The 22,717-nt window shown below is 35.5% G+C and overlaps 1 protein-coding gene across 1 annotated transcript; it reads left to right on the top strand.

Annotated features, from left to right (window-relative positions):
* Window positions 1–668: 668 nt before the first annotated feature.
* LOC135138637 (uncharacterized) lies at window positions 669–1,211 on the top strand. The gene is made up of 3 exons (XM_064068615.1): window positions 669–832; window positions 903–1,117; window positions 1,183–1,211. The coding sequence occupies exons 1-3, from the start codon at window positions 669–671 to the stop codon at window positions 1,209–1,211; spliced, it is 408 nt and encodes a 135-aa protein (XP_063924685.1).
* The last annotated feature ends 21,506 nt before the right edge of the window (window positions 1,212–22,717 follow it).

Below are 22,717 nucleotides of genomic sequence, written 5' to 3'. Positions count from 1 at the left end.
GATCCGCGATTCTGCTCACCGAAAGAAGATTCGTCCGCACAGTCTCTTTGTCGCGCACATTTGATTTGAACCGCGCTAGTCCTTCGCCAGAAATGCCCGTTGTAGAGTTGTTAGCAAGATTTAAAGTTCGGCGATTACGTTCGTTAAGTTTTTCGAAACTTCGCGCGTCACAACACAAGTGCGCCGTCGCGCCACTCTCCAGGCACAGTGTAGTGATAAATGTATGCAAGACAATGCCAAAAAATGACGATATTTGAAAAATATACATATTCTGGGCCTGATGTGGAGACTGTCTTAATGTAGGTACATAAGTTTATAAGCGTTAATTACATTAATATTGTGTATTTCCACCCCTGGCTTGAATAACGGCTTCCATCCGACGCTGCATACCTTCGTAAAAGTGCACAATATTGTCTTGAGGAATATTTGCCCATTCTTCCATAAGAACTGCTTCTAGCTGTTGGAGAGTTCTAAAAGCAATTCTACGGCCCGCAACACGACATAGCAGATCATCCCATACATGCTCGATGGGATTCATATCAGGGCTTCGAACTGGCCATTCCATAACAGGCGTATCAGAAAGTATATTGAAAACTATCGACCAATTACTTTGCTTAATAATTTTTCTAAAGTTTTTGAGATCTTGTTGCAGACAGTCATCATGAACCATGTTAATTCCAATATTTCTCCACTTCAGCATGGATCTGTCAAATGCCGTTCTGTTGAAACTAATTATTGATGCAGGAACTCAAGTGGATACTATTTACATAGATTTCTCGAAGGCGTTAGACAGGCTCGACCACTATAAATTACCTGTCAAATTAAGCTCTTGGTTTTTCTGACGACCTAATAATATTTTTTGCTACATATCTAACCGGAAGAAAACAACGTGTTATCTGTAGCGGTTATGAGTCAGTAGAAATTAACGTTACGTCCGGCGTACTAGAAGGATCTGTTCTTGGGCCTCTATTCTTCAATCTTTTTGTAAATGATATTACAGATAATTTAACTTCACCGGCATTATTGAATGCTGACGACATGAAATTATTTAGAAAAATTACTAGAAGGGAAGATCAATTAAAATTGCAAGCCGATCTGATGTTAGTTTGTGACAAAAGTAAACAATCAAAAATCAAAAGTTTTAATTTTTGACTATCCTATTGATAATGTCCAGGTTTGCAGAAAAATTGTTATTAGAGATCTTGGAGTAACATTCGACGTTAAAATGAGCAAATAATATCAAGTGCACGGAACTGTAGAATTTCAGGACCCTGAAACAATCAATATTTTTCATTTGGTCGATCAAAGTTAGAATTTGCAAGCATAATATGGTCGCCTCGCTATAGCATCCACACGGTGGCTCTGGAAAAGGTCCAGAGACGATTTCTGAAATTTCTGTTTTTTTTGAGCTTTGGTCATTATCCCAACAGAGGTTACCCTCATGAAACAGTGCTTGAGATATTTAACGTAGAAAGTCTGGAGCAAAGGAAAACAAATAATACCAATAGATTTTGGACTTCGTTTGCCAATTTCAAAGCGAGAGAATGGAGTTCTTAAGTTATCATTGCTACGTAAATCATAGTTCTGTATATCTTGCACGTGTTAAAATTGACAGACATTACGCTTGATCTTGAGCACTAAACTTAGAATATATAATGATGGTATTGTTAACAGACCATATTTTCTGAAAATTTGTCGACAAGCGGTTCTAGGATGTAAATTAAATATGGCCCTAATTATCCGTTTCTGTGCCTTAAAGACATTACTTAAATAAGCTGAGGCTCCCCAACACAAGATAGCGTGCGATAATCTCGACTAAATCAATGCATAATAAACCTTATATAAAATATCCATTGATGCGCAAACTCTAAGGCCTTTAAATAAATAACATGCTTTACTATTTTTTTTTTACAGAGATCATCTATGTGATTGTCCTATTTGAGTTTGGAATCTAGTATGACTCCTTATATAAAATATCCATTGATGCGCAAACTCTAAGGCCTTTAAATAAATAACATGCTTTACTATTTTTTTTTTACAGAGATCATCTATGTGATTGTCCTATTTGAGTTTGGAATCTAGTGTGACTCCCAAGAATTTCATACTTTCTGTTAATATAATGGAGGAATTTGTAGCACCCAAAAAGAATACTACAATTGAGTGCCATATTTTTTGGTATGACCCGCATATAAAAGGTCTTTTTTACATTTAACTTTAAACCATTAATATTACAGTAGTTAAACAAACAATTGGATTAGTTTTAGCTGCATCCACTTCTAGTCCCTTTCTATTCACATACTACTTTCCTAATGCTTTCATCATTTCTCTCAATCCTCTTTCATTCTCATCGCACTATGAATCATACCTATCCCCTCCCCCAACTTTTCCCTTTTCAGCTTTTTTATTTGGGCTTTCACTTTTTTTTTACAATATTGTTCAATGCTGTTTCTCTTTCTTGTGCCTCCCCTCTATACGTTGTTCACCTCTTTTTTTTCTTCTAATGGCATATGATCCGGTTAATTCTCTCTGTCTTAAAATGTATCAATTCCGCTTTTGCCTGAATACTCGTATTTACAATTGTATAACCTATCACCGGTATTCCATTTCTTCCTATTCACGTCCATTCCCCATCTTCATCACCCCTTCATTCTCATTTAGTATTTTCCACCACTTGTTTACTGTTATTTCCAAGAGAATTCTTCCTTCTGAATTTTCTTTTTTTTTTCTTTAAATTTTATTCTTATATTGTGATCATCTTTAATCCTCGTCCCCTGTAACCCCACTTTCGCTATCAAATCGCTCTTATTGATTTAACTATATGTCTCTTGAAATTTTTCATTTCTTTGTTGTAAACTGTAAATGTATATTCCATATTTTCTCCTTAACCACTAATTTCCTATCCATAATTCCCTCCTCCTCGTCTTCTTCTCTGTGATCTTCTTCCGTTTCCGGAATGTGTTTTTGTACTCCTGCTATAATATCACTATATAATTCATCTTTCTCTTCACTTTTTTGCGGCTTGGCATTTCCATCTGAAATCTCTTCATTTTCTTCCAATCCTTATCATCTAGTCAAGATTCTGCAAAACCTACATGAATCCTTTTTGTACAGTCTTTATTCTTTGTTCCACCTCAACTCATTCCAAAAGAAAACTATAATATTATCCTTTTCCAAAATCCTTCTTTTTTATTCTTTTTTTTTATTTATTTTTTTTATTTATTTATTTAACAGAGAAATTACAGAGTAGAGGAAAAAAAAATCCTATGGGTACTCTATACAAATTAAACTAAATTTTAAAGTTAACTGTTGAAGGTAACAGAGTTGATTCCCTTTTTGAAAATGCTTGTAGTGGGTGCGGCGACTAGGGTAGGTTGTAAAGAATTCCACTCCTTGAAAACGCGATTGGGTAAAAAACATTGACGGCTCTTCGTCGAGTATGTCTGGTGTTTTAGTTGTCGAGGGTGGCCTCGTAACCTGTTGTCATTTTGTGGTTTGTAAATGTGCGAGAGGTCCACGCTGAACTTGGATGTTAGGATGTTGTAGGTGGTTATAAGATCGAGTTTTCTCAGTCTCGTTGTAATAGGTTCAAGACGCATTTGTGAGAGGCGTTCGGCATATGATTGTCTTCGAATTCCAAGACCAAGGCGGGTGGCTCTTCGTTGTGTTTGTTCTAATAGATTCTGTCTCGACAAAGTATTGAGTGCCATATAGCGCTGGCATATTCCAGGTGGGGTCTGATATACATGATGTAAAGTTTCCGAGTTGTTTCATACGACGGCTTTGAGAAAATTTTGTTACAGATCTATATCGTTGAGTTAGCTTTCTTTCATATTTTATCAATGTGTTGTGTCCAAGTCAAACGGTCATTAATGATGACACCCAAATCGTTAACAGATTTTACAGAGCGCAAGAGTTTTCCATTGATGGAGTAAGTGTTAAGAGGGTTGTTTGGCCCGATGTGAAGAACGACGCATTTGTCTTCGTTTAGTGGTAGAAGCCAAGCTGAAGACCAAATGGCGATTTTGTGCAGATCACTTTGGAGAGTGTCCCAGTTAGATGTTGGGTCAGCAAAAATTTTTGCGTCGTCAGCATAAAGGGCGCATTTTGAACTGATGCCAGCGACGAGATCGGATGTGTAAGCCAAGAAGAGAAGTGGCGCCAGGACGGATCCTTGTGGTACACCACTTAAAACACTTCTGGGATTGGAATACTCCTTTTCCACCCGGACTTTGAACGAACGGTTATTAAGAAACGATGAAATCCACGTTAAGAGGTCTCCACGGACGCCTTGGTGATGGAGTTTGTGCATCAATCGCTGATGAGGAACACGGTCAAACGCTCGGGAAAAGTCTAAGTAAATGACGTCTGTAGGCTTATGTTTGTCAAGTGAGTCAGACCACTCGTTTAAGCATGATATTAAGTTGGTGACGATTGACCGGCCTTTAAGGAAGCCATGCTGAACGTTAGGAATGATTTAATTTTCAACAAGAAATTGAGATAATGAATCGACTATGATAGATTCCATAATTTTGGACACCACTGACACTAAGCTAATCGGCCTGTAGTTATCTGGAGAGAGCTTGTTGCCTTTTTTAAAAATAGGTGTGACGTAAGCACAACGCCAGACGTCTGGCACGATGGATGTTTTAAAAGAGTTTGTCATTTTTATGGCCAGGGGTGAGCTTAGGGAGCTGATACAGTGTTTCAGTAGGTGCACATCAATGTTGTCAGGTCCAGGGGCAGAGTTGGACTTAAGATTTTTTATTTTTTGTCTTATTATCGATGGAGTGAAATTGATGTTACTTAGAAAGTTCTCACAACTGGGAGTAGAGAGTGCTGCTGTCAGTGGATCGTTTGGCTCTGGTATGAAAGACTTGCAAAAACTCTCAGCTAATAACTCGGCTACTTCCAGGTTATTGTTGCACAGAGTTCCGTTGGGGTGTTGGATCAGAGGTACGCTGACCTTTGAGCACAGGGCATTCCGAATGTATTGGTGGAACTTCTTTTGGTTGTTGCTGAAAATTACTGACTGTTCATATGCCTTCTTAGCTTTCTGTAATTTGATAGATAGTTCGTTTGAGAAAAGCCTGTGAGCTACGTAGTCATTATTGCATTTTGTTCTCCGAAATTTTTTCCAAAGGGCTTTCTTTTTTGATAATTCTTTTATAAGGTTACGATTTATCCAAGGTTTATTTTTCGCTCGTTTGATAACCATCGTCTTAGTATATTTTGCTTTGAGTGATGTAATGATCGCTGTCAGGTATTTCCATTGCTCATTTGGATCTAAGTTACGGAGACAGGAGTGCCAATCAATTTGATTAATATCGCTGTTGACTAAATTGTAGTTAATACGCTTAACCACCGTTGAGTCAACGCGATTGGGGTGAGTCGAAACAAAAAATTGAATTTGGCTGCTTAACACTGCGTGGTCAGATATGCCAATTGGTGGTTCATGTTGAATATTTGACAAGAGCTGACGATCGTTTACAATAATCCAGTCTAGGAGTGAGGGGTTTGTGTTTTCTCTGAAGCGAGTTGGTTCATTGACAAGCTGTGTGAGGCCAAGGTCTATTAAGAAATTGTGATAAAGAGCTTCTGTACTGTTAGGATGATCGAGGGATACAATATGTTTGAAGTCTGGCAGATTGAAATCGCCAGTGACGATTACTTGAGAGTATTGGGTTATTAGCTCAGTCAAGACTGTAATGATATTATTGTCTGTGGTTGCGGGAGTGTCTGGTGGCCTGTAGATACATAATAATAAGAGACTGAAGGATTGTAAAGAGATGTGAAGAACAAGGGTTTCCACTGAATTAATTTCAGTGTCAATAGTTTTAATTTGGAAATTCGAAAAACAGTTTTTATTGAGGAAAATTGCGACACCTCCTCCTCGTGTGTGGACTCTATCGTTACGGTGTATGTTATAGTCGGGCGGACAAATCATTGAGTTGGGAATCGCGTTATGTAACCAGGTTTCTGTTATACAAAAAATGGAGGGTTTAGAGGTTTGCACGAAAAGAAAGAAGTCATTTAATTTTGCAGGAAGTGATGCAATATTGGTTGACATCAATGATAAATTAACGAAGTTGCCTAATTGATTCTGGGTGGGAGGTTTTTTGTGATTTTTGCGATACCGTGTATATATTTAATTGTCAGATTATCTTCAGTTAAAGATCTCTGGGCTAGTTCCGCTCGTAAATCTCGTAAATATTGTTGCTGGGTGGGTGTTTTGTCGTCTTGAATTTTGAGCTGTTCGAAACGTGATCCGCTTAGTTTGGTTTTATTTCGTAAAATGGATTTAGCCGTGAATGAGCTTGAAAATATGACTTTCGTCGGGCGAGTACGAGTAGCATTGAATTTGCCCAATCGAATGACCGAAATTATCTGAATATCATCATCAGGTGGTAAAATTGTGGACGCGACATTTTTTACTGTATCGAGATCTGATTGCTTACGATGGTCACTATCACCTGTGGGTTCCGGTATTCCACGGATAATCACGTTGTTACTCCGGCGAATGCGTTCTACTGCTTCGGCGGTGGCTTCTTCGAATGTAGTTTGGTGAATGTCCGGTGGATGAGTACTTTTTAAGTTTTCGATATCTTTCCGAAGTTTTTTATTTTCAGTAATCAGTTCATCAATACATTTCTTCATGTCAGCGACCGTGGATGTCAGGGAGCTGATAGTGGCAACTAGGTTTTTCATGGCATTGGGAACATCGGTATCTGTAGGAATCTCAGAAGAACTGGTACAACAGCAATTTTTCTTCTCGGCACAGCTTCTGTGGGACCACAACTTGCAGTCCCCACAATAAATTCTTTTTCTGACCGCAGGGGCATTGCACACAAAGCACATCACTCGTTGCACGTCAACTTCGGCGTCGGCTATTTTTCTCTCTCATCATTTTTAATATCTCGTAACCTTCTCAAGCTGTTTTTTTTTTGTTGCCTTACCCTACCTTGAATGGAAATTTGAGGAAGCATTATCATGACTAATTCAAACTCAAATAAAAGTAGAAAACCAAGCTTTACACTTAAAATGTGTTTCAAAGTAACTGAAACATTGTTCCTATTTGACCTGTGGTTAGTGTATCTTTAGATTCGGCATGCTGTAATTAGTACATGAATATAAATTTCATTATCATTGTGTTAAAGAGTTTCCCTTACCTACGCTAACTACAGATCTAAACTGAAATATTACTATGATAAATGCAAACACAATCCCTAAAATATGAAAAATTGTAGACCTTTCAATGTGACAAAATCTAGCAGCGGAGAATTTTGGAAGTAAATCTCTAGCTACCAATATTTGTCTTCTAATATTCTCATTCAATAATGTCAAAAGTTTTATTTTGCCGTATCAATACGATTATCGGCTTTCGACAAGATCCAACACAGTGTTCTATTAGAAGAATTTGACAATTTTGGCTACATCACAAAGCCTTGAATTCAGTATGGTCTTATGTGCAAAATAGTACTTAGGTATTGTTTTTGTACAGTAAAAGACCTACACACAAAAACGACCATTTTTGATCTTCGCAGTCTTTTAAAATCTCTCAGTTGTCTGCTCGAATTTGAACATTGCTGTAGACTAGAGGTTGACGTTAAAACTTGGAATAATACAGAATTAACAAATGACAAAAAATTTTCGTTAGTTAGCAAGTTTAAGCTTCCGCAGTGTTTGTCTCCTCAACTGAACGACCAAAGTTGGCTTTCTTTTCCAGCTGTGCAGTGTTAAAAAGGACGATGTGCGACAAATCTGGTTTACGTGACTATAAAAATGTTTTATTTAAACTGTATAATAAAAAGCAGTGAATTTATAACTGAGTAAACAATTTTAAGTAAGTTATTTCTGTCGAGTGCAAAAAATCCCGCAGCTCTAAACTTGGGTTTGTTCTTAGCGATCACACAAATGAATGTTCGTAATTTCCTGGTTGGTAGTGCACTATTTCGACATTCCAGGCTATACAGTAAAATTAATAGTTTTTCGTATTCTTTCAGAACTAGATCGCATAAGACGTCAGTAGTGATAATACCAACCTAAAATATGTTGTAGGTGTATAGATGCGTCATGAAAGTAAAAATAAAAAAGTTTTATAATTCTCACCCAATATGATGCCAATAGGAAGCTCCGGAATAGAATATTTATTAAATTTTCCACAGTATTTTGCAGGTAAAGGAGAGCATTACTTTTTATAAATATGTCCACCGTACTTAATGCTCTTGAAAATCCAGAAATAGTATTTAAGAGTATACTCCACCCAAATAAATAATTAAAAGCGATAACCACACTTTTTAGAGCCAAACAATTATACTTTACTTTTTTAAGAAAAGTTGAAAATTCTTCTATCGATATGTTCTGATTCATTTTATGCATGATAATGTTATTCTGGTATTGATCGCGTGACTTTATTATTTGTAAAAGTATGCACCAAACTGACGTATAGAATATATGAAGATAAGTTTCTACATACAAAAATATAACAAAAATTCCCGCCTTAACACCAAAATTTTTCAGACTGATGAAACTTCCACAAAATCCGAAAATAATTGCCCAAACTTGTGTTGTAATAAACTGATAGTAGTATCGTTTTACTTTATTTCCTCTATTTCCATACGTGGTTTTCTTTATGTTGCTCAGCAAAGTATTCCAGTGGAAATTTTTATAGGACTTTAAGATAATAAACATATAAAAATCATGAGCGTAATACACTAAAATTAAAAAAAGAAACAAAGTACACTGTATTGGTGTTAGTTTTGTACAGATCAAGCTGCTTGTATAAATATTATAAACAAAAAACATAGTCATGATAACATACATAATGTATCCAGACACTTTATGACAACGATTTTCGTTTTCATTTGGATTTGTAGCTGGAGGTGTGAGACACAAAACATTACCGCAGCTGAAATAGTAATTTCTAAGAAATTGTACTTAAACGGAACCAGCAATTCTTCCTAAAATATCTATACTACGTCTATACCTGCCGCACCGGGATAGACGATTACCGGACATGGTCATAAAAACATTGTAAGCCGATATTGAAGAATAATAATTTATGACAGGTTGCCGACAACAGACCTTCAGCACAGAATAATCATTTCCCGTATTCTTTTGAAATATTAATTTTAATGCTGGAGATAATTATTAGATATACTCAAACACAATTTGGACACTGTAGTATGGGAATAAAAACAAAAAAAATATTCTTTTTAAGCGTACATAATAAATACTGCACAATTTGCGACACATCAAACAGCGAAGCGATGGCCTATTTGCAGGAAAAAAGAAAAGATTTTTCAGTCTCGAATAACTATGCTACAGTAAAATGTTTATGTTTTAAATTTAATACCACAATCCCTTCTTCTGCACCTGTGGAAGGGGTGTTTAGTAGCGGAAACCAAACTCTGACACCAAGAAGAAATAATTTAGGTGACAATACGTTCGAAATGTTGTTAATTTTAAAAAATTCATTAAACAAAACATACAAAAATACATAAACATGTTTTCAGTTATTTTATTCGCCAAAGCTTCAAAAAGTATCTGTTTTCTTGTATCTGTATCTAGATACATTTCGAAAAAATCGAAAACAATCTGTATCTAGATACTTTTATCTTCCATCTGTATCTAGATACTTTTAAAAGTATCTGTCCCCAACACTGACTATAGGTGTAGTCATCAGGGACATCTCAAAACGTGATTGCCATGTTGGTCACCAGTTCCTACAAGAAGCACACAACAGAGATCTCACCTAGATGTAAAAGGGGCCAGTACTCTGGGGAAGGGGTTCGCTGGCAAGAATAAGGCCGTCAGCGTAGTGAAAATAAGAAGTTTTACCAGAGGTTCAACTATTTGGTGTAGCTTTATAACCTTCGAGGAAGGAAAGATCGTTGCCCGAATTTATCAGCATGCGGTCGTGACGAGGATTAACGATGTCTTTTACAGGATTCGACAAGGGTCGGAGAGGCAAATGAAGATTATGGCACTTAGGCCGCCTCATGAAGTACAACAGAGACACCGTTGGTGTTTCTGATTGGCGCGATCGGAACTAAGGAGGGGGCAGTACCGGCCCGGTACGACGCCTATGGGTTTTCTAGTATATGTGACGAAGATAGGTGACTCATCGCCGGTGACGACGGCCAGACGATGTTCGCTAAACGATGGGTGCTCCAAAACAACCCTATAAGCGGTGGGTGGGCGGGGCTTATATTTTGTCCGTTTGTTCTTAATATACGAAGTCTTCCTTTTCCAACAAGAAACTGAAAACAAGTTTAACTATCGTGTTGTTCAAGGAAAACTATACATATTGTGACTTATTTAAATAATCTTCTTTCGTTTGCCGTAAATATTGTCCAATTACGGTATTATTTACTATGCTAATCTATACATTCAATTTAATTTTCGATTTAGAAAAATGAAGTTGGTGTCATTTCCTGTTTTACTGGAAGTGATAATATGATGGTGTGCTTACTATCAGACAGATATTTTAAAATGATACATACAAATCTGTTCAAAGAACAGGTTTTTCTTGAAAAATGAAAAAATGCACGAGTTGGCTCAAATAACAAATATATCCTGTAGAAATGTATTTAAATGAATGTCATATCGTATCTCTTCCTTCTCCTTCTTTTTTCTCTGTGTTCTGTCGCCTTTCTGAAGTAACATTCAGTTGTCTGAGTATAACGTATATGAGAATATGAGAACCCCCCCCCCCACTTCCCATATATAACAAATATTAAACGTGCTTACGGGGCTTTATTTTGGCAAAATATTCTATGCCGTTTTCAACTTTTGCCGTATTTAAAGGAGTTGTAGAAGAAAAGTATATGTTTTAAGTTGATTACTAAAAAAAATTACTATTTTAGACATGTTTTAAGTTTCTTGTTGTCGAAATAAGTCTACACACACTAAAAAAAAAAGGCAAATTGAAGCCCCGCCCACCCACCCCATCTCAATTGTGATGATTTTTTTTATGCATCGAGAGCCAGGGGACTGAGCTTAACTGCAAAATTTATTTCTCTACGAGAAATCAAAAACATGTTTTAGAGTATCGTGTTGTTCAAAGAATACTCTATATGTTAAGGAAAAAATAAAGCCGAAGATTAGGCCCGCCCCGATCTCAATTCTCAACTGTGATGAATTTTTCATTCGTTATCAGATCGAGGGGCGGGGCTAAATTGCAAAATCGATATTTGTCTACAAGAATTTACCATTTTAAATATGTTTCTTATTCTGAAAAGACAACTACGTACGTATATTAAGAAAAAAGGCAACATATACGGTCGGGAGCAATCCAGGTAATGGGAGAAGTGGAGTCTAGTCAAATCCAATCCGTCCAGTCAGAGTTATTCTGTATATAATCGCTGTGTAATTCGTCGTGTAAATTTGAGTTTCTAAGAAATAAATTGTTGAGTTTTACCCACGCCGATTTTTCAATTACCGGTCATCTTAACAATGACGTAAAATATTTAATTCCTTTCCATCTGTAAGGACATGGCAGACAGATATATCAGTCTTTGTACTTCTGCTTAAAGATGCACTCCTGTGGTCCAGTTTATATTATAAGATATTTATCTCCATAACAATGGGACCCTGCTATATAATGTTAAACCTATGGAAGTCTGTATGTATAGGCACTCTCAAGTAGACCAATCACTTTATATTTTATAATATTCTATACAAAAATTTCAATATCTTCCTAAATTTTTCTTTAGTAATTTGTATGCTGTCTTTGCAAGACTGATATCTATACAGCTGATGCCTGCTATAGGGATCGAATTGAAGAGTCCCTTCAGTTGAACTCAAAGGAAGTATTTGAAATGCATTCGAAAAAATTTCCGGAAATAATCAATGCACTCGGGGTATTACAAGTGAAAATTTTATTTAATTGTTTGACACTTTTAGTGCTTATCGCCCTAAAGATCTTGTTAAACTAAACCTGGGTAGTATTAAAGACAAAGGACAGTTTGTAAAGGTAACATTAGAATATACAAAAAATTAATCATCAAGAAAATTTTTAAAAACAATGATGTGTCATGATTTTAGAAGGTCCTCTACAATTATGTTCGTGAAAAATAGAGACGACTTCTTCACATTACGAAATTTGGAGACTGAAAATCTTCAGCATTTATTTACTAAACAATATGATGAAAAATCAACGATTTCGTGAAAGCTCTCGACCTCAGCGAGAAGATTGTATTGTTTTGATTTCGCCATATGAGCTTCAATACAATGTCTATGCAGCATGGGTTACTTCAGAATTGCCAAATATTGGGCATATCTCTTGCTTGTTTACATGTGCATCTCTGAATTTTACATCTCCTGCCTTCCACTGTTCTCTAATTTCCAACTTTTCTATTTCTTTCCTTGCGTATTCACTTCCATCGCAATAATATTCTATGTCACTTTGTACACTTATATAATTTTTTTATTTTAACTTTTTATTTATAACGTTTATTTAAAAGTCTGTACTCACCCCTCTCTTTCATTTTCTCTTCATACGTTACCTCTCCTATTCATGCATCCATTCTTAATTTACTCTTTTTCGTTTCCTCTCGCCACTCTCTGTTTCTTCATATTCTTTCTAACTCCATACCTCCGCTCCATATAGCAGCACGCCTTTTACTAAACCATTAGAAAGATTCTTTCGCCTTCTAATGTCTCAGCCGAATTTTTTCTCACGCATACTTGAAACCTTTTTTTTTACATTTTTTTTCCACTCATTTTGTCATTACATTCGCACTCGTAAACACAAACCTGAAATACATAAGTACTTGAAATCTTACACTTCGTCTATCACATTCTCTTTCCAGGGATATTTGCTCGTTTCCTCTTCTTCCTCTATTCATATGGATCATAACTTTAATTTTAGCTGCATTCTTCTCTAGGCCCTTTCTATTCACATACTACTTTCCTAATACTTTCATCATTTCTCTCAATTCTCTTTCATCCTCATCGCACTATGATTCCCTCTTCCTCGTTTTCCTCTGTGAACCTCTTCCGTTTCCGGAACGTCTTTTTGTACTCTTGTTATAATATCGTTATAGATTTCCCCATTCTCTTCACCTTTCTACTGCTTGGCATTTCCATATAAACTCTCCTAGTAATCCCTCATTTTCTCGAAATCCTTATCATCTAGCCACTATTCTGCAAAACCTATACAGGGTGACTGCGAAATATGTGCAAATATTTTAACTACGGCATCCCCCACCCTAGTAGAGCCGAAATATAGAAAAAACAAATTAAAAATCGAATGGGGCAAAACCTCCATGAACCACCCTCGATACGAAGGCACTGAGCCACCTTGTAAACAGAGTTGGAAAAACGTTCGAATAAAAACGACCTAAACACTTTCAGTTTCAATTAAAAGTAAAACCGACTTTTTGCTGCTTATCATTCGTTCATTCATTTACTCATTCATCGTTAAAGGTCAGTGTGAAAGTTTTTTGGTAATTTTGATTCTGACGGATGTTTGGTCCTTGTCACAACGATTTTACATTGTTTATTGGAACAGAAATAAGAGCAACTTAGAATGCTAGTACCTTTTTACAAGAAATGTTGAAAATGTTGTCCTTGACTAGCAATACAGGCGTCAGAGCGTCGCAAGAGGTTTGTTGATAGGTAAGAAAACACCGGAGTAGCGGCTGCCACTTTCACTTGTTGAAGCTCTTCGATAATTTCTGAACACTGTTGATTTCCACAAACGTACTGTTTCATCCAACCAATACACGTTTCTCGAAAACCGTCTCTTGACATCGTACTTGTTGACGAGTATGTGGAGTTCCATCGGACAACAAGTGAGTTACACAACGTGGACAATCAGCGGGCTCCAACCGTGCACTTTGTCAACATGGTATGGATGTGACCGTGTTCTTTGTTTTAATGTAGGATGCACTACAAGCTGCGAAAATCCAATTTCTTCTTTCTGTCCCATCACGACCACGATCGTGAGTTTGAAGTTGAATATACCATGATCTCGGAGATGCTGTACCACTGATGCAAATGTTCGCCCACACAAATTACCACATCGACACGCTCTGCATTGGAAAACTCATACACCGATTTCAACGACCGCTCGATAATCACTGGCCCTTTTCGTGTTTTTCACGTTGCGATTAAAAAAGTGCCTGATAAAGTTACTTTTTTGGTTCTTAAACCGAGCCGCCTGCCATTCATTGCAGTAATTATGTAGATCACGAAACATTACCAGCGGCGAGTAATACCAATTTACATTTAATTTCAAATAATTTTTTCTAGACACTGCTACCACTTAGGACCGTGAATTTTTGCCAGTGATATAATCATATTGTGACCTATTCCCCATTTTTTTTTTGCATGTATTTCGCAGTCAGCCTGTATGAATCCTTTTTGTATACCTAATTTTTATTCTTTGTTCTCCATCCACACATTCCAACAGAAAAGTATAATATGATCCTGTTCCAAAATGTTTTCTTTTTTTTCTGCTTTTTACTTCCCGAGCGTATGCAAAGGAATTATTGTAATCGAGTCCGTCGGCAGACTCTCCACTTTTACGTTTTCTCGATCTTTCATGACCCCTAGAAGACGAAGAAATAGGTCTCCCATTTCCGTCTGTCTGTCCGTCTGTCCGTCTGTCCGTCTGTCTGCCGTCCCGGATTTTTATTAGACAGATAATCTCCGAAAGTACTGGACCAATTATTGTGAAATTTTGTACTTATATTAGGAATATCAAGTAGATGGTGAAACGCTAACCAAAATTTGTCTAATCATCCCCACCACTAATGCGATGACGTCACTTCAAAATTGTACATAGTAAATGGGTTTTAAATTGTATAAAATAACATAGTCCTACACATGTAGTTTACGACTCCGAATTGAGTTTTTACCCGAAACGTCCAGATTTTTGGAAAAAAAATCCAAATTATAAAACAACATTTTGCAATTTAATTTTGAATCTGCTAACCCGAATGTTTTGAAATGTTGCAGATGTTTTAAAGCTATAAAGAGCATCATAAATCGTTAGTCAACTTGATGACGTCAGCTCAAAAGTTTGCCGAATAAATCCTATCTAAAATGTACAAAATATGATGAGTCTGTACTTGTGATCTATCACTCCATTCATATTTTTTGGATTTGCATATACAGGGTGACTCAAAAAAAATTAATAAATGAGTAAATTTATTTTACTGATTTACTCAGGAACTGCAAAACCGAATGCTTTGAAATCTTACAGATGTCTTAAGGTTATAAAGAGCATAATAAGTGTTTAATCAAAATATATTTGCTTATCCCCTCCAAAAAATTGATGACGTCAGCTCGAAAGTTTGCTGAATAAATCCTATCTAAACTGTACAAAATATGATGAGTCTGTACTTGTGATTTATCACTCCATTCATATTTTTTGGATTTGCATATACAGGGGCCTCAAAAAAATTAATGAATGCGTAAATTTATTTTATTGATTTACTCAGGAACTACAAAACCGAATGCTTTGAAATCTTGAAGGTGTTTTAAAATTATCATAAGCATGGTAAATTTTTGATCGAAATGTATTTGGTCATCCCCCCTAAAAAATTTATGACGTCACCACAAAATTTTGCTGAATAAATCCTATCTAAAATGTACAAAATATGATGAGTCTCTTCTTGCGATTTACCATTCGATTCATATTTTTTGGATTTGCATATACAAGGTGACCCAAAAAAATTAATGGAACTACAGAACCGAATATTTTGAAATCCTGCAGATGTTTTAAGGTTATAAAGAGCATAATAAATTTAGTCAAAATATATTTGGTTATCTTCTTCAAAAAACTGATGACGTCAGCTCAAAAGTTTGCCGAATAAATCTTATCTAGAATTTACAAAATATGATGAGTCTGTACTTGTAATTTATCATTCCATTCATATTTTTTGAATTTGCATATACCAGGTGACTCAAAAAAAATAATGAATGCGGAAATTTATTTTATTGGTTTACTCAGGAACTACAAAACCGAATTCTTTGAAATCTACTGTGAAAGAAAAAAACATAATAGGCATGCAGTCATCACGTTTCCGACAGCGAGGAAAGTACTGTCTAAACTCTTTAGACCAATTTTTAATATCTCGTAACCTTCTCAAGCCGTATTCCTTTGTTGATTTACCATTCGTTGAATCGAAATTTGGCGAAGTATCACCATGACAGATTCAAACACTAATAAAAGTGGAAAATTAAACTTCTTATTAACTAGATTAAAATCTGACTGCCGAGTAATTAAAAAAAGGATTAAATTGGAAAGCAAATTTTTTATTTCCTCAAAACACAATCAGTCTTCGTAACAGAAATTTGTTTGAATTTATGGAAAAATATGTGTTATTGTATCTTTAGATTCTGCGTGCTATGATTTAACACATGAATATCAATTTTATTTTCATTGTATTAAAGAGTCTCCCCTAAACTAACTACAAACCTAAACTGAAATATTACTATAATACACATAATCAATAATCACAATCCCTAAAATATGAAAAATTGTAGACTTTTCAATGTCAAAAAAACTAGCAGCAGAGAATTTTGAAGTAAATCTCTAGCTACCAATATTACTCCTCTAATATTCTAATTCATAATAGTGTTAAAATTTTATTAAAAGACCTACACACCGAAACGATCATATTTGATCATCGCAGTCTTTTAAAATCTTTCAGTTCTCAGCTCGAATTTGAACATTGCTGTAGACTAGAGGTTGACGTTAAAACTTGAAGTACCACAGAATTAACAATGTAAAAAATCTTCATTAGTTAGCAAGTTTAAGCTTTCGCAGTGTGTTTTTTTCCTGGACTGAACAACCAAAGTTGCCTGTCTTTTCCAGCCGTGCCCTAAAAAAATAATCAAATATAATTTCATAATCAATATTGTCATTCGTGTTATTAAATAGACAAAAATACAAATATTTGTTGTTTACGAATATGATTAATTTTTGTACTGAAAACATTTTTATCTCTAGCTTTGGAAACGCAACTCGTTTAATTTTATCCTGGAAGCGGCATCACAAGATATGGAAAAAATATCAAGATTTGTCTTTAAGGTGGAAAAGCAAAAAGAGAAATATGAGGAGAAATTAGCGAACAAGAAAATTGTATTGTTTTTATTCCCAACAAAATAGACTGCCATTACAATAAAATCAATAAGTACATAATATATGACATTTTTTCCTTATCTGGGCTGAGCCTTTTTCCTGTCCGTCCCTCCTTCACCCAAATTTTTTAACCACTCTATTCCTCCTCCATCTTCATTCAAAATTTCCGTTTAATCTTTCTCATGCCCTATCAACTTCGTACGTTCTTTCAAGTCATCTACAGTTTCTCTTTCTTCCATTTACAACCTACACAGTCTATCGTTCTCATTCAACAAGAACTTGTATTCTCTTTCTTCATTTCCACACCGGACTCTCCACCTGTTTACTGCTATTTCCAAGAGAATTCTTCCTTCCTAATTTTCTTTTGCGTCTTTTTGATTTTCTTTTTATATTGTGACCATCTTCAGTCCTCGTTCATTATCTTTCGTTATAAAATCTCTTTTTCCATATTTTCTCCTTAAGTACTTTTTTCTTTCATAATACCCTCCTCCTCCTCGTCTTCTATGTGAACCTCTTATTTTGGAATGTCGTTTTATACCCCTGTTAAAATATCCCCACAGATTTCGCCTTTTTCTTCACTTTTTACTGTATGACATTTCTGAAATCTCCGGGTACTTCCTCATTTTCTCCCAAACCTTATCATCTAGCCACGATTCTGTAAAGCTTAAACTCAAAAATTTGTATTCTTTTTTTATTCCAATATAAAAGTATGACATTATCTATTTTCAAAATCTACTTTTTTTCTGCTTTTTAACATCTCGAAACTTTTCAACCCGTTTCTTTTGTTGCTTTACCGTTCGACGAACCGGCGACGTTATCTAAAAATCCTTTGTACCCTTCATCGTCTTATAGTCTACATCACACAACAAAATCTCTTCTTTATTCTCTTCCTTCTTTGATTTTCTTTTGCATTTACCGTTTTCTTTTTGTTAAATCGTCGTGAATAAATATATTACACCACGTGTACTATTATACTACAACCATAATATTATGGATAGTTTGGAATGGTAACATTAGAAAACACAAAAAATAAATCGTCCAGAAAATTAATGAAAGTTACATGGGTCAACAATATGTGAAAAAATCAGCAAACAAAAAAAATCCGGTTTTCGTGAAAATCCTTGAACTGCATGCAGTCTTTGAGAAAACCAACTTTCAACATCAAGTCTAACGAAATTAATAGTGGTTTATTGGCTATCCAAAGATCTTCATCTTCTTTTAACAGTATTGTAAATTGCTTTTGTCTGTCAGTGTAAGACTGGTCATATTTAAATTAACAAACTATAAAATTTCATCAGCATAAAAATATATTCGGCGAGAAAGCATACCCATGGAAGTTTTCACTCAGAATTTTGACATGTTGAACAACTGTCGCTTGAGGAATGTTTAATGTGATTTTTACATTGATTGTGAAATATAGATAACTTTTAATGTGTGTATATGTATCAATTATTTTTCCATTAAATAAAAAACAAAGCGTTTGAAAAGCTTCAAGGTTGACAGACAAACACAAACTTAATAAACATTATTTACAGCGACGCGTCAATAGCGCTATAGCAATGGGAATGTCCACATTAATTACACTTTTGAAAATAGAAAATTTTTTAGGGATAGCACCATTTTCAGTAATTGGAAAAACCTCGTCTCACAAGCAGCAACTTTATACGTTACTTGTTCTAAATCTGTTTACAGTCGGAGTTTTGTACACATTTTACAGCAGAACTGATTTTTATAAACAAATCAACGTGATGAAGCTAATAATCCGAATGTTGGCAGATATTGATTTGTGTTCTATGAATTACTATGTTATCTTCGTCGCATATCTTAAAAGAAAACAGTGGGTTAAACTCTATCACAATTTGAAGAAACTCGAGAGCATAAACTCAAACGATAAAAATTCTTATTACACGTCTGTCATTATTTCCCACTCGATCTACTTTCCTGTTGTGGGCTATGCTGTTTGTTTATGGTACAAATTGTTGAAAATACGCTTTTTACAAATGTTTGGATTTGAAATGATACAATATTATCTGAAATTTGTATATAACGTTAAAATTTACGTTGTGCTAAAAATGATTCTCGCAAGATACAATATCGTGAAACTAATGCTGTCTAGAAGAGACCTCAACGTAAATATTGTGAAAAAGTGTAAACATAACATTTTCTATCTTAAAGAGACCGTAGAGATTTTTAACGAAATTTTCGGCTGGCCGATACTTTTGATTATATCTTACGCAATCGTGAGAATATTGTACTGCTTTGAATCTTTGCTTAGGAATGTCACACTTAAATCTGTCCAGTTTCTTGTGGCGGATATTGGCTTAATCGGTGTTAACTTTGTATGAGTATTTATTAAATAAAAGGACAACTTTCAAAGATTCAGTTTTCAGATCGGTGCAGTCGCTATTGTTTTTTTATGTGACGCGGTAATGAAAGAGGCGGAAGAAATTTTACAATTTTGTCATAAATTGGAGGAAAAGAATAAGGATATTAGAAGAGTAATGTTGGTATCCAAAGATTTACTTCCAAAATTTTCCGCTGCTAGGTTTTTTGACATTGAAAAGTCTACAATTTTTCATATTTTAGGGATTGTGATTACTTTTATTATAGTAATATTTCAGTTTAAATCTGTAGTTAATTTAGGTAAGGCAGACACTTTAACACAATGATAATAAAATTTGTATTTATGTACTAATTATAACATGCATAACCTGAAGATACATTATCTAACACATATTTTGTTATAAACGACAAATAAAGATTTTGTTTGGGAGACTAATTGTGTTTAGAGGAAATAAAAAATTTGCTTTCCAATTTAATCCTTTTACTTTCTGAACGTAAGCTAATGAAGTATAGTAATCGAGTCCACCGGACGAATGGCTACTTTTACGTTTCCTTGATGTTTCGTGACTCTTAGAGTATGAAAAAAGTAGTCTCCCGTTTGTCTATCTGTCTGTTGTCTTTGACAAATTTTATACGTTTGACACAAATATCATGTAGATGGTTAAACGATAACCAAACTTTGTCTAATTATCCCAACCAACAGTGTGATGACATCATCTCAAATGGGTTTTAAATTGTAATTATAAAATAACATTCTCTTACAGATGTGGTTTATGAATACGTGTTAAGTTTTTATCCAAGAATTTTGGAAAATAATCAAAACCGTATAACAATAGTTTGCCATTTAATTTTGAATCTGCAAAACCGAATGTTTTGAAATTTTGCAGACGTTGTAAGCTTATAAAGTAATAATAATATTAATAATAATAATATAATAACTATCCAACGGACAAAAGCTGGACATTTACAGGTAGAAAACAAATATTTCTTACATCGGTTAGTGAAAGATTTGAAAATATTTATAAAAATGTCAACTTCATGTTGAATCTAATGGTAGGTAGAACATGTATAATTAATCGGACAGTGCATGTGATAATTCGTTCTCGCAAATGGTGCATTAAAAGTCAACGAATTTCTCGAACTTAAGCGAGGAACGTTAAAATAAAGTCTACTTAACAATTGTGGACAATGAACGAAACCATGAACTAGCTTAAACAAAAATACAAGAGCTATATAATGACGCCTATTATACAATGTTGTTAATTCAAACTCTGTAAGAAGTTCGTTGTTAGGGTAACCCTGTGGTGGATAGTGTCTGTGCTTAATGTAATAAAGATATTTACAGACTTTTCTCTGAACTTTTTCTAAGGTATTTACATGAATTGAGTAATAAGGTTTCCATACCAGGCAACAATGCTCTAATTTACATCTAACATATGCGTTATAAAGTGCCATCAGGCAACTAATGTTTTGAAAGTCATTCGTGTTACGCACTGTGAAACCTAAAAGCTTAATTGATTGATCACAGATATAATTTATATGCGGAATAAATGATAATTCTGAATCCACTAAAACACCAAGGTCTTTAACCACAGTTTTTCTTAAGAGAATAATGTTATTTATATGGTATTCGTTTTGTCTATTATATAATTTTCGAAAAAAAGAAACAATACAACATTTACTAATATTTAGAACTAACTTATTATTCAGACACCACCTATATAATCTATCTAATATCTCTTGCAGCAGAAGACAGTCCTTAGGCTCTGATATGATTTGTACAATTTTCAAGTCATCCGCATATACATATGTATGACTAGAAGAACTAAAGCTACAAATCTCTACTATATCATTAATGAAAATAAGAAATATCAGCGGCCCAAGATTCGAACCTTGCGCGACACCGCTGAAACACTTAAAATCGGAGTGCGTAAACTCAACAATTTGTTTCTTACTAATTCAAATTTACACGACCAATCACACAGCAATTATGTATACACAATAATTTCTACTGGAATGGATTTGACTAGACTCTACTTCTCCAATTGTCTGGACTACACTGCCCCCTCCCGACGGTGGTTCCCATTTAAACAGGCGCGCGGTCCGCCTGAAAAGGTCTCCGTCACCGCTTCTAGGCTTGTTCTCCCGTAGTTATAATTTTCAGAACTACCAACTGCATAGTGATATGGCTTCCATCTGGACTTTCCCAAGCTCGCTTAAGCAATCTGTTCTCGACATGCAAGGAGTCCCATTGACCCCATAACACCTTGAGAGAAAGTGCTCGTGTGATAACTCCGATCAGCCAGGCAGTTCAATCCCATCTTCTTTCCATTTGGGGAGCGGTCCAATGACTGTACACGTCTTCCTCCTAGTCTTTTCTAAATTGAACTGTAGTCTATTCATCATCTTCTACAACCGCTTTCTTCCTGCGGTTGAACCGTGTTTTGCGTTGATCAACTTCGTCGCAGTGTTTGCAGTTCTGATAAGCGATCAATTTTGCAGGCTTCGCGTCAATACAACGCTGATTATTCAGCTTGAACTCTTCATTTCCAAGACGTAGAACTTATTTCATTGGATCAATTGCCAATCCATGGCTGCTAATCAAATCCATTTTCAAAATGAAAACATCTTTCATGCTAGCCACGAGAACCGAATGTCTAATTCTCAGCTGACCAATACAGATTTCTACCCATGTTTCACCCATGATCGGCGTCGATCCTCCAGTTACAGTTTTCAATCTGATCGTTTCGGGTATAGGTTCTACATCTTCAGCTCCTACGAGTCCCTTACGACAGTTGGACCACTACCTCTGGTGACATTTCTTATTTTCACTTCGCTGGCACCCTTATTCTCACCAGCGAACCCATTCCCCAGAGTAGTGGCTCCTTTTAGATATCGGTAAGGTCTCTATTGTGTGCTTCTTCTTGGAAGTGGTGATCGAGCATGACAATCGCGTTTGATATGTCTTTGGTGTCCACACCTACAGCATTCCACGCTATGGTTACGAAACACTTCATTGTCCCGTCTTCGAAAGAGGCCATCTATTTGCTGTAACAATTTTTCTAGCAGCTTCTCTATCTTGTCGTTTTCTTCTTTCTCTGTTTCTGCTACGCTGACTTTGTTGCACGTTCTTGAGGAACTGTACGCCGCCTCCACTATTTTGATAGTTGTAAGACCTTCTTAACTGCAACGTCGCGAAAGCCATCTACGAAGGTTTTGTCGCACTATGCTAGACGCACCATTTTTTTGACATCTGCTGCAAATTCTTGTAGAGATTCT

Source organism: Zophobas morio, unplaced genomic scaffold, assembly GCF_036711695.1.
Source record: "Zophobas morio isolate AGI-343-1 ecotype UQ-CSIRO unplaced genomic scaffold, CSIRO_AGI_Zmor_V1 ptg000030l, whole genome shotgun sequence".
In the NCBI taxonomy this organism is placed as follows: Eukaryota; Metazoa; Arthropoda; class Insecta; order Coleoptera; family Tenebrionidae; genus Zophobas; species Zophobas morio.
This window is presented reverse-complemented; position numbering and strand designations above follow the sequence as displayed.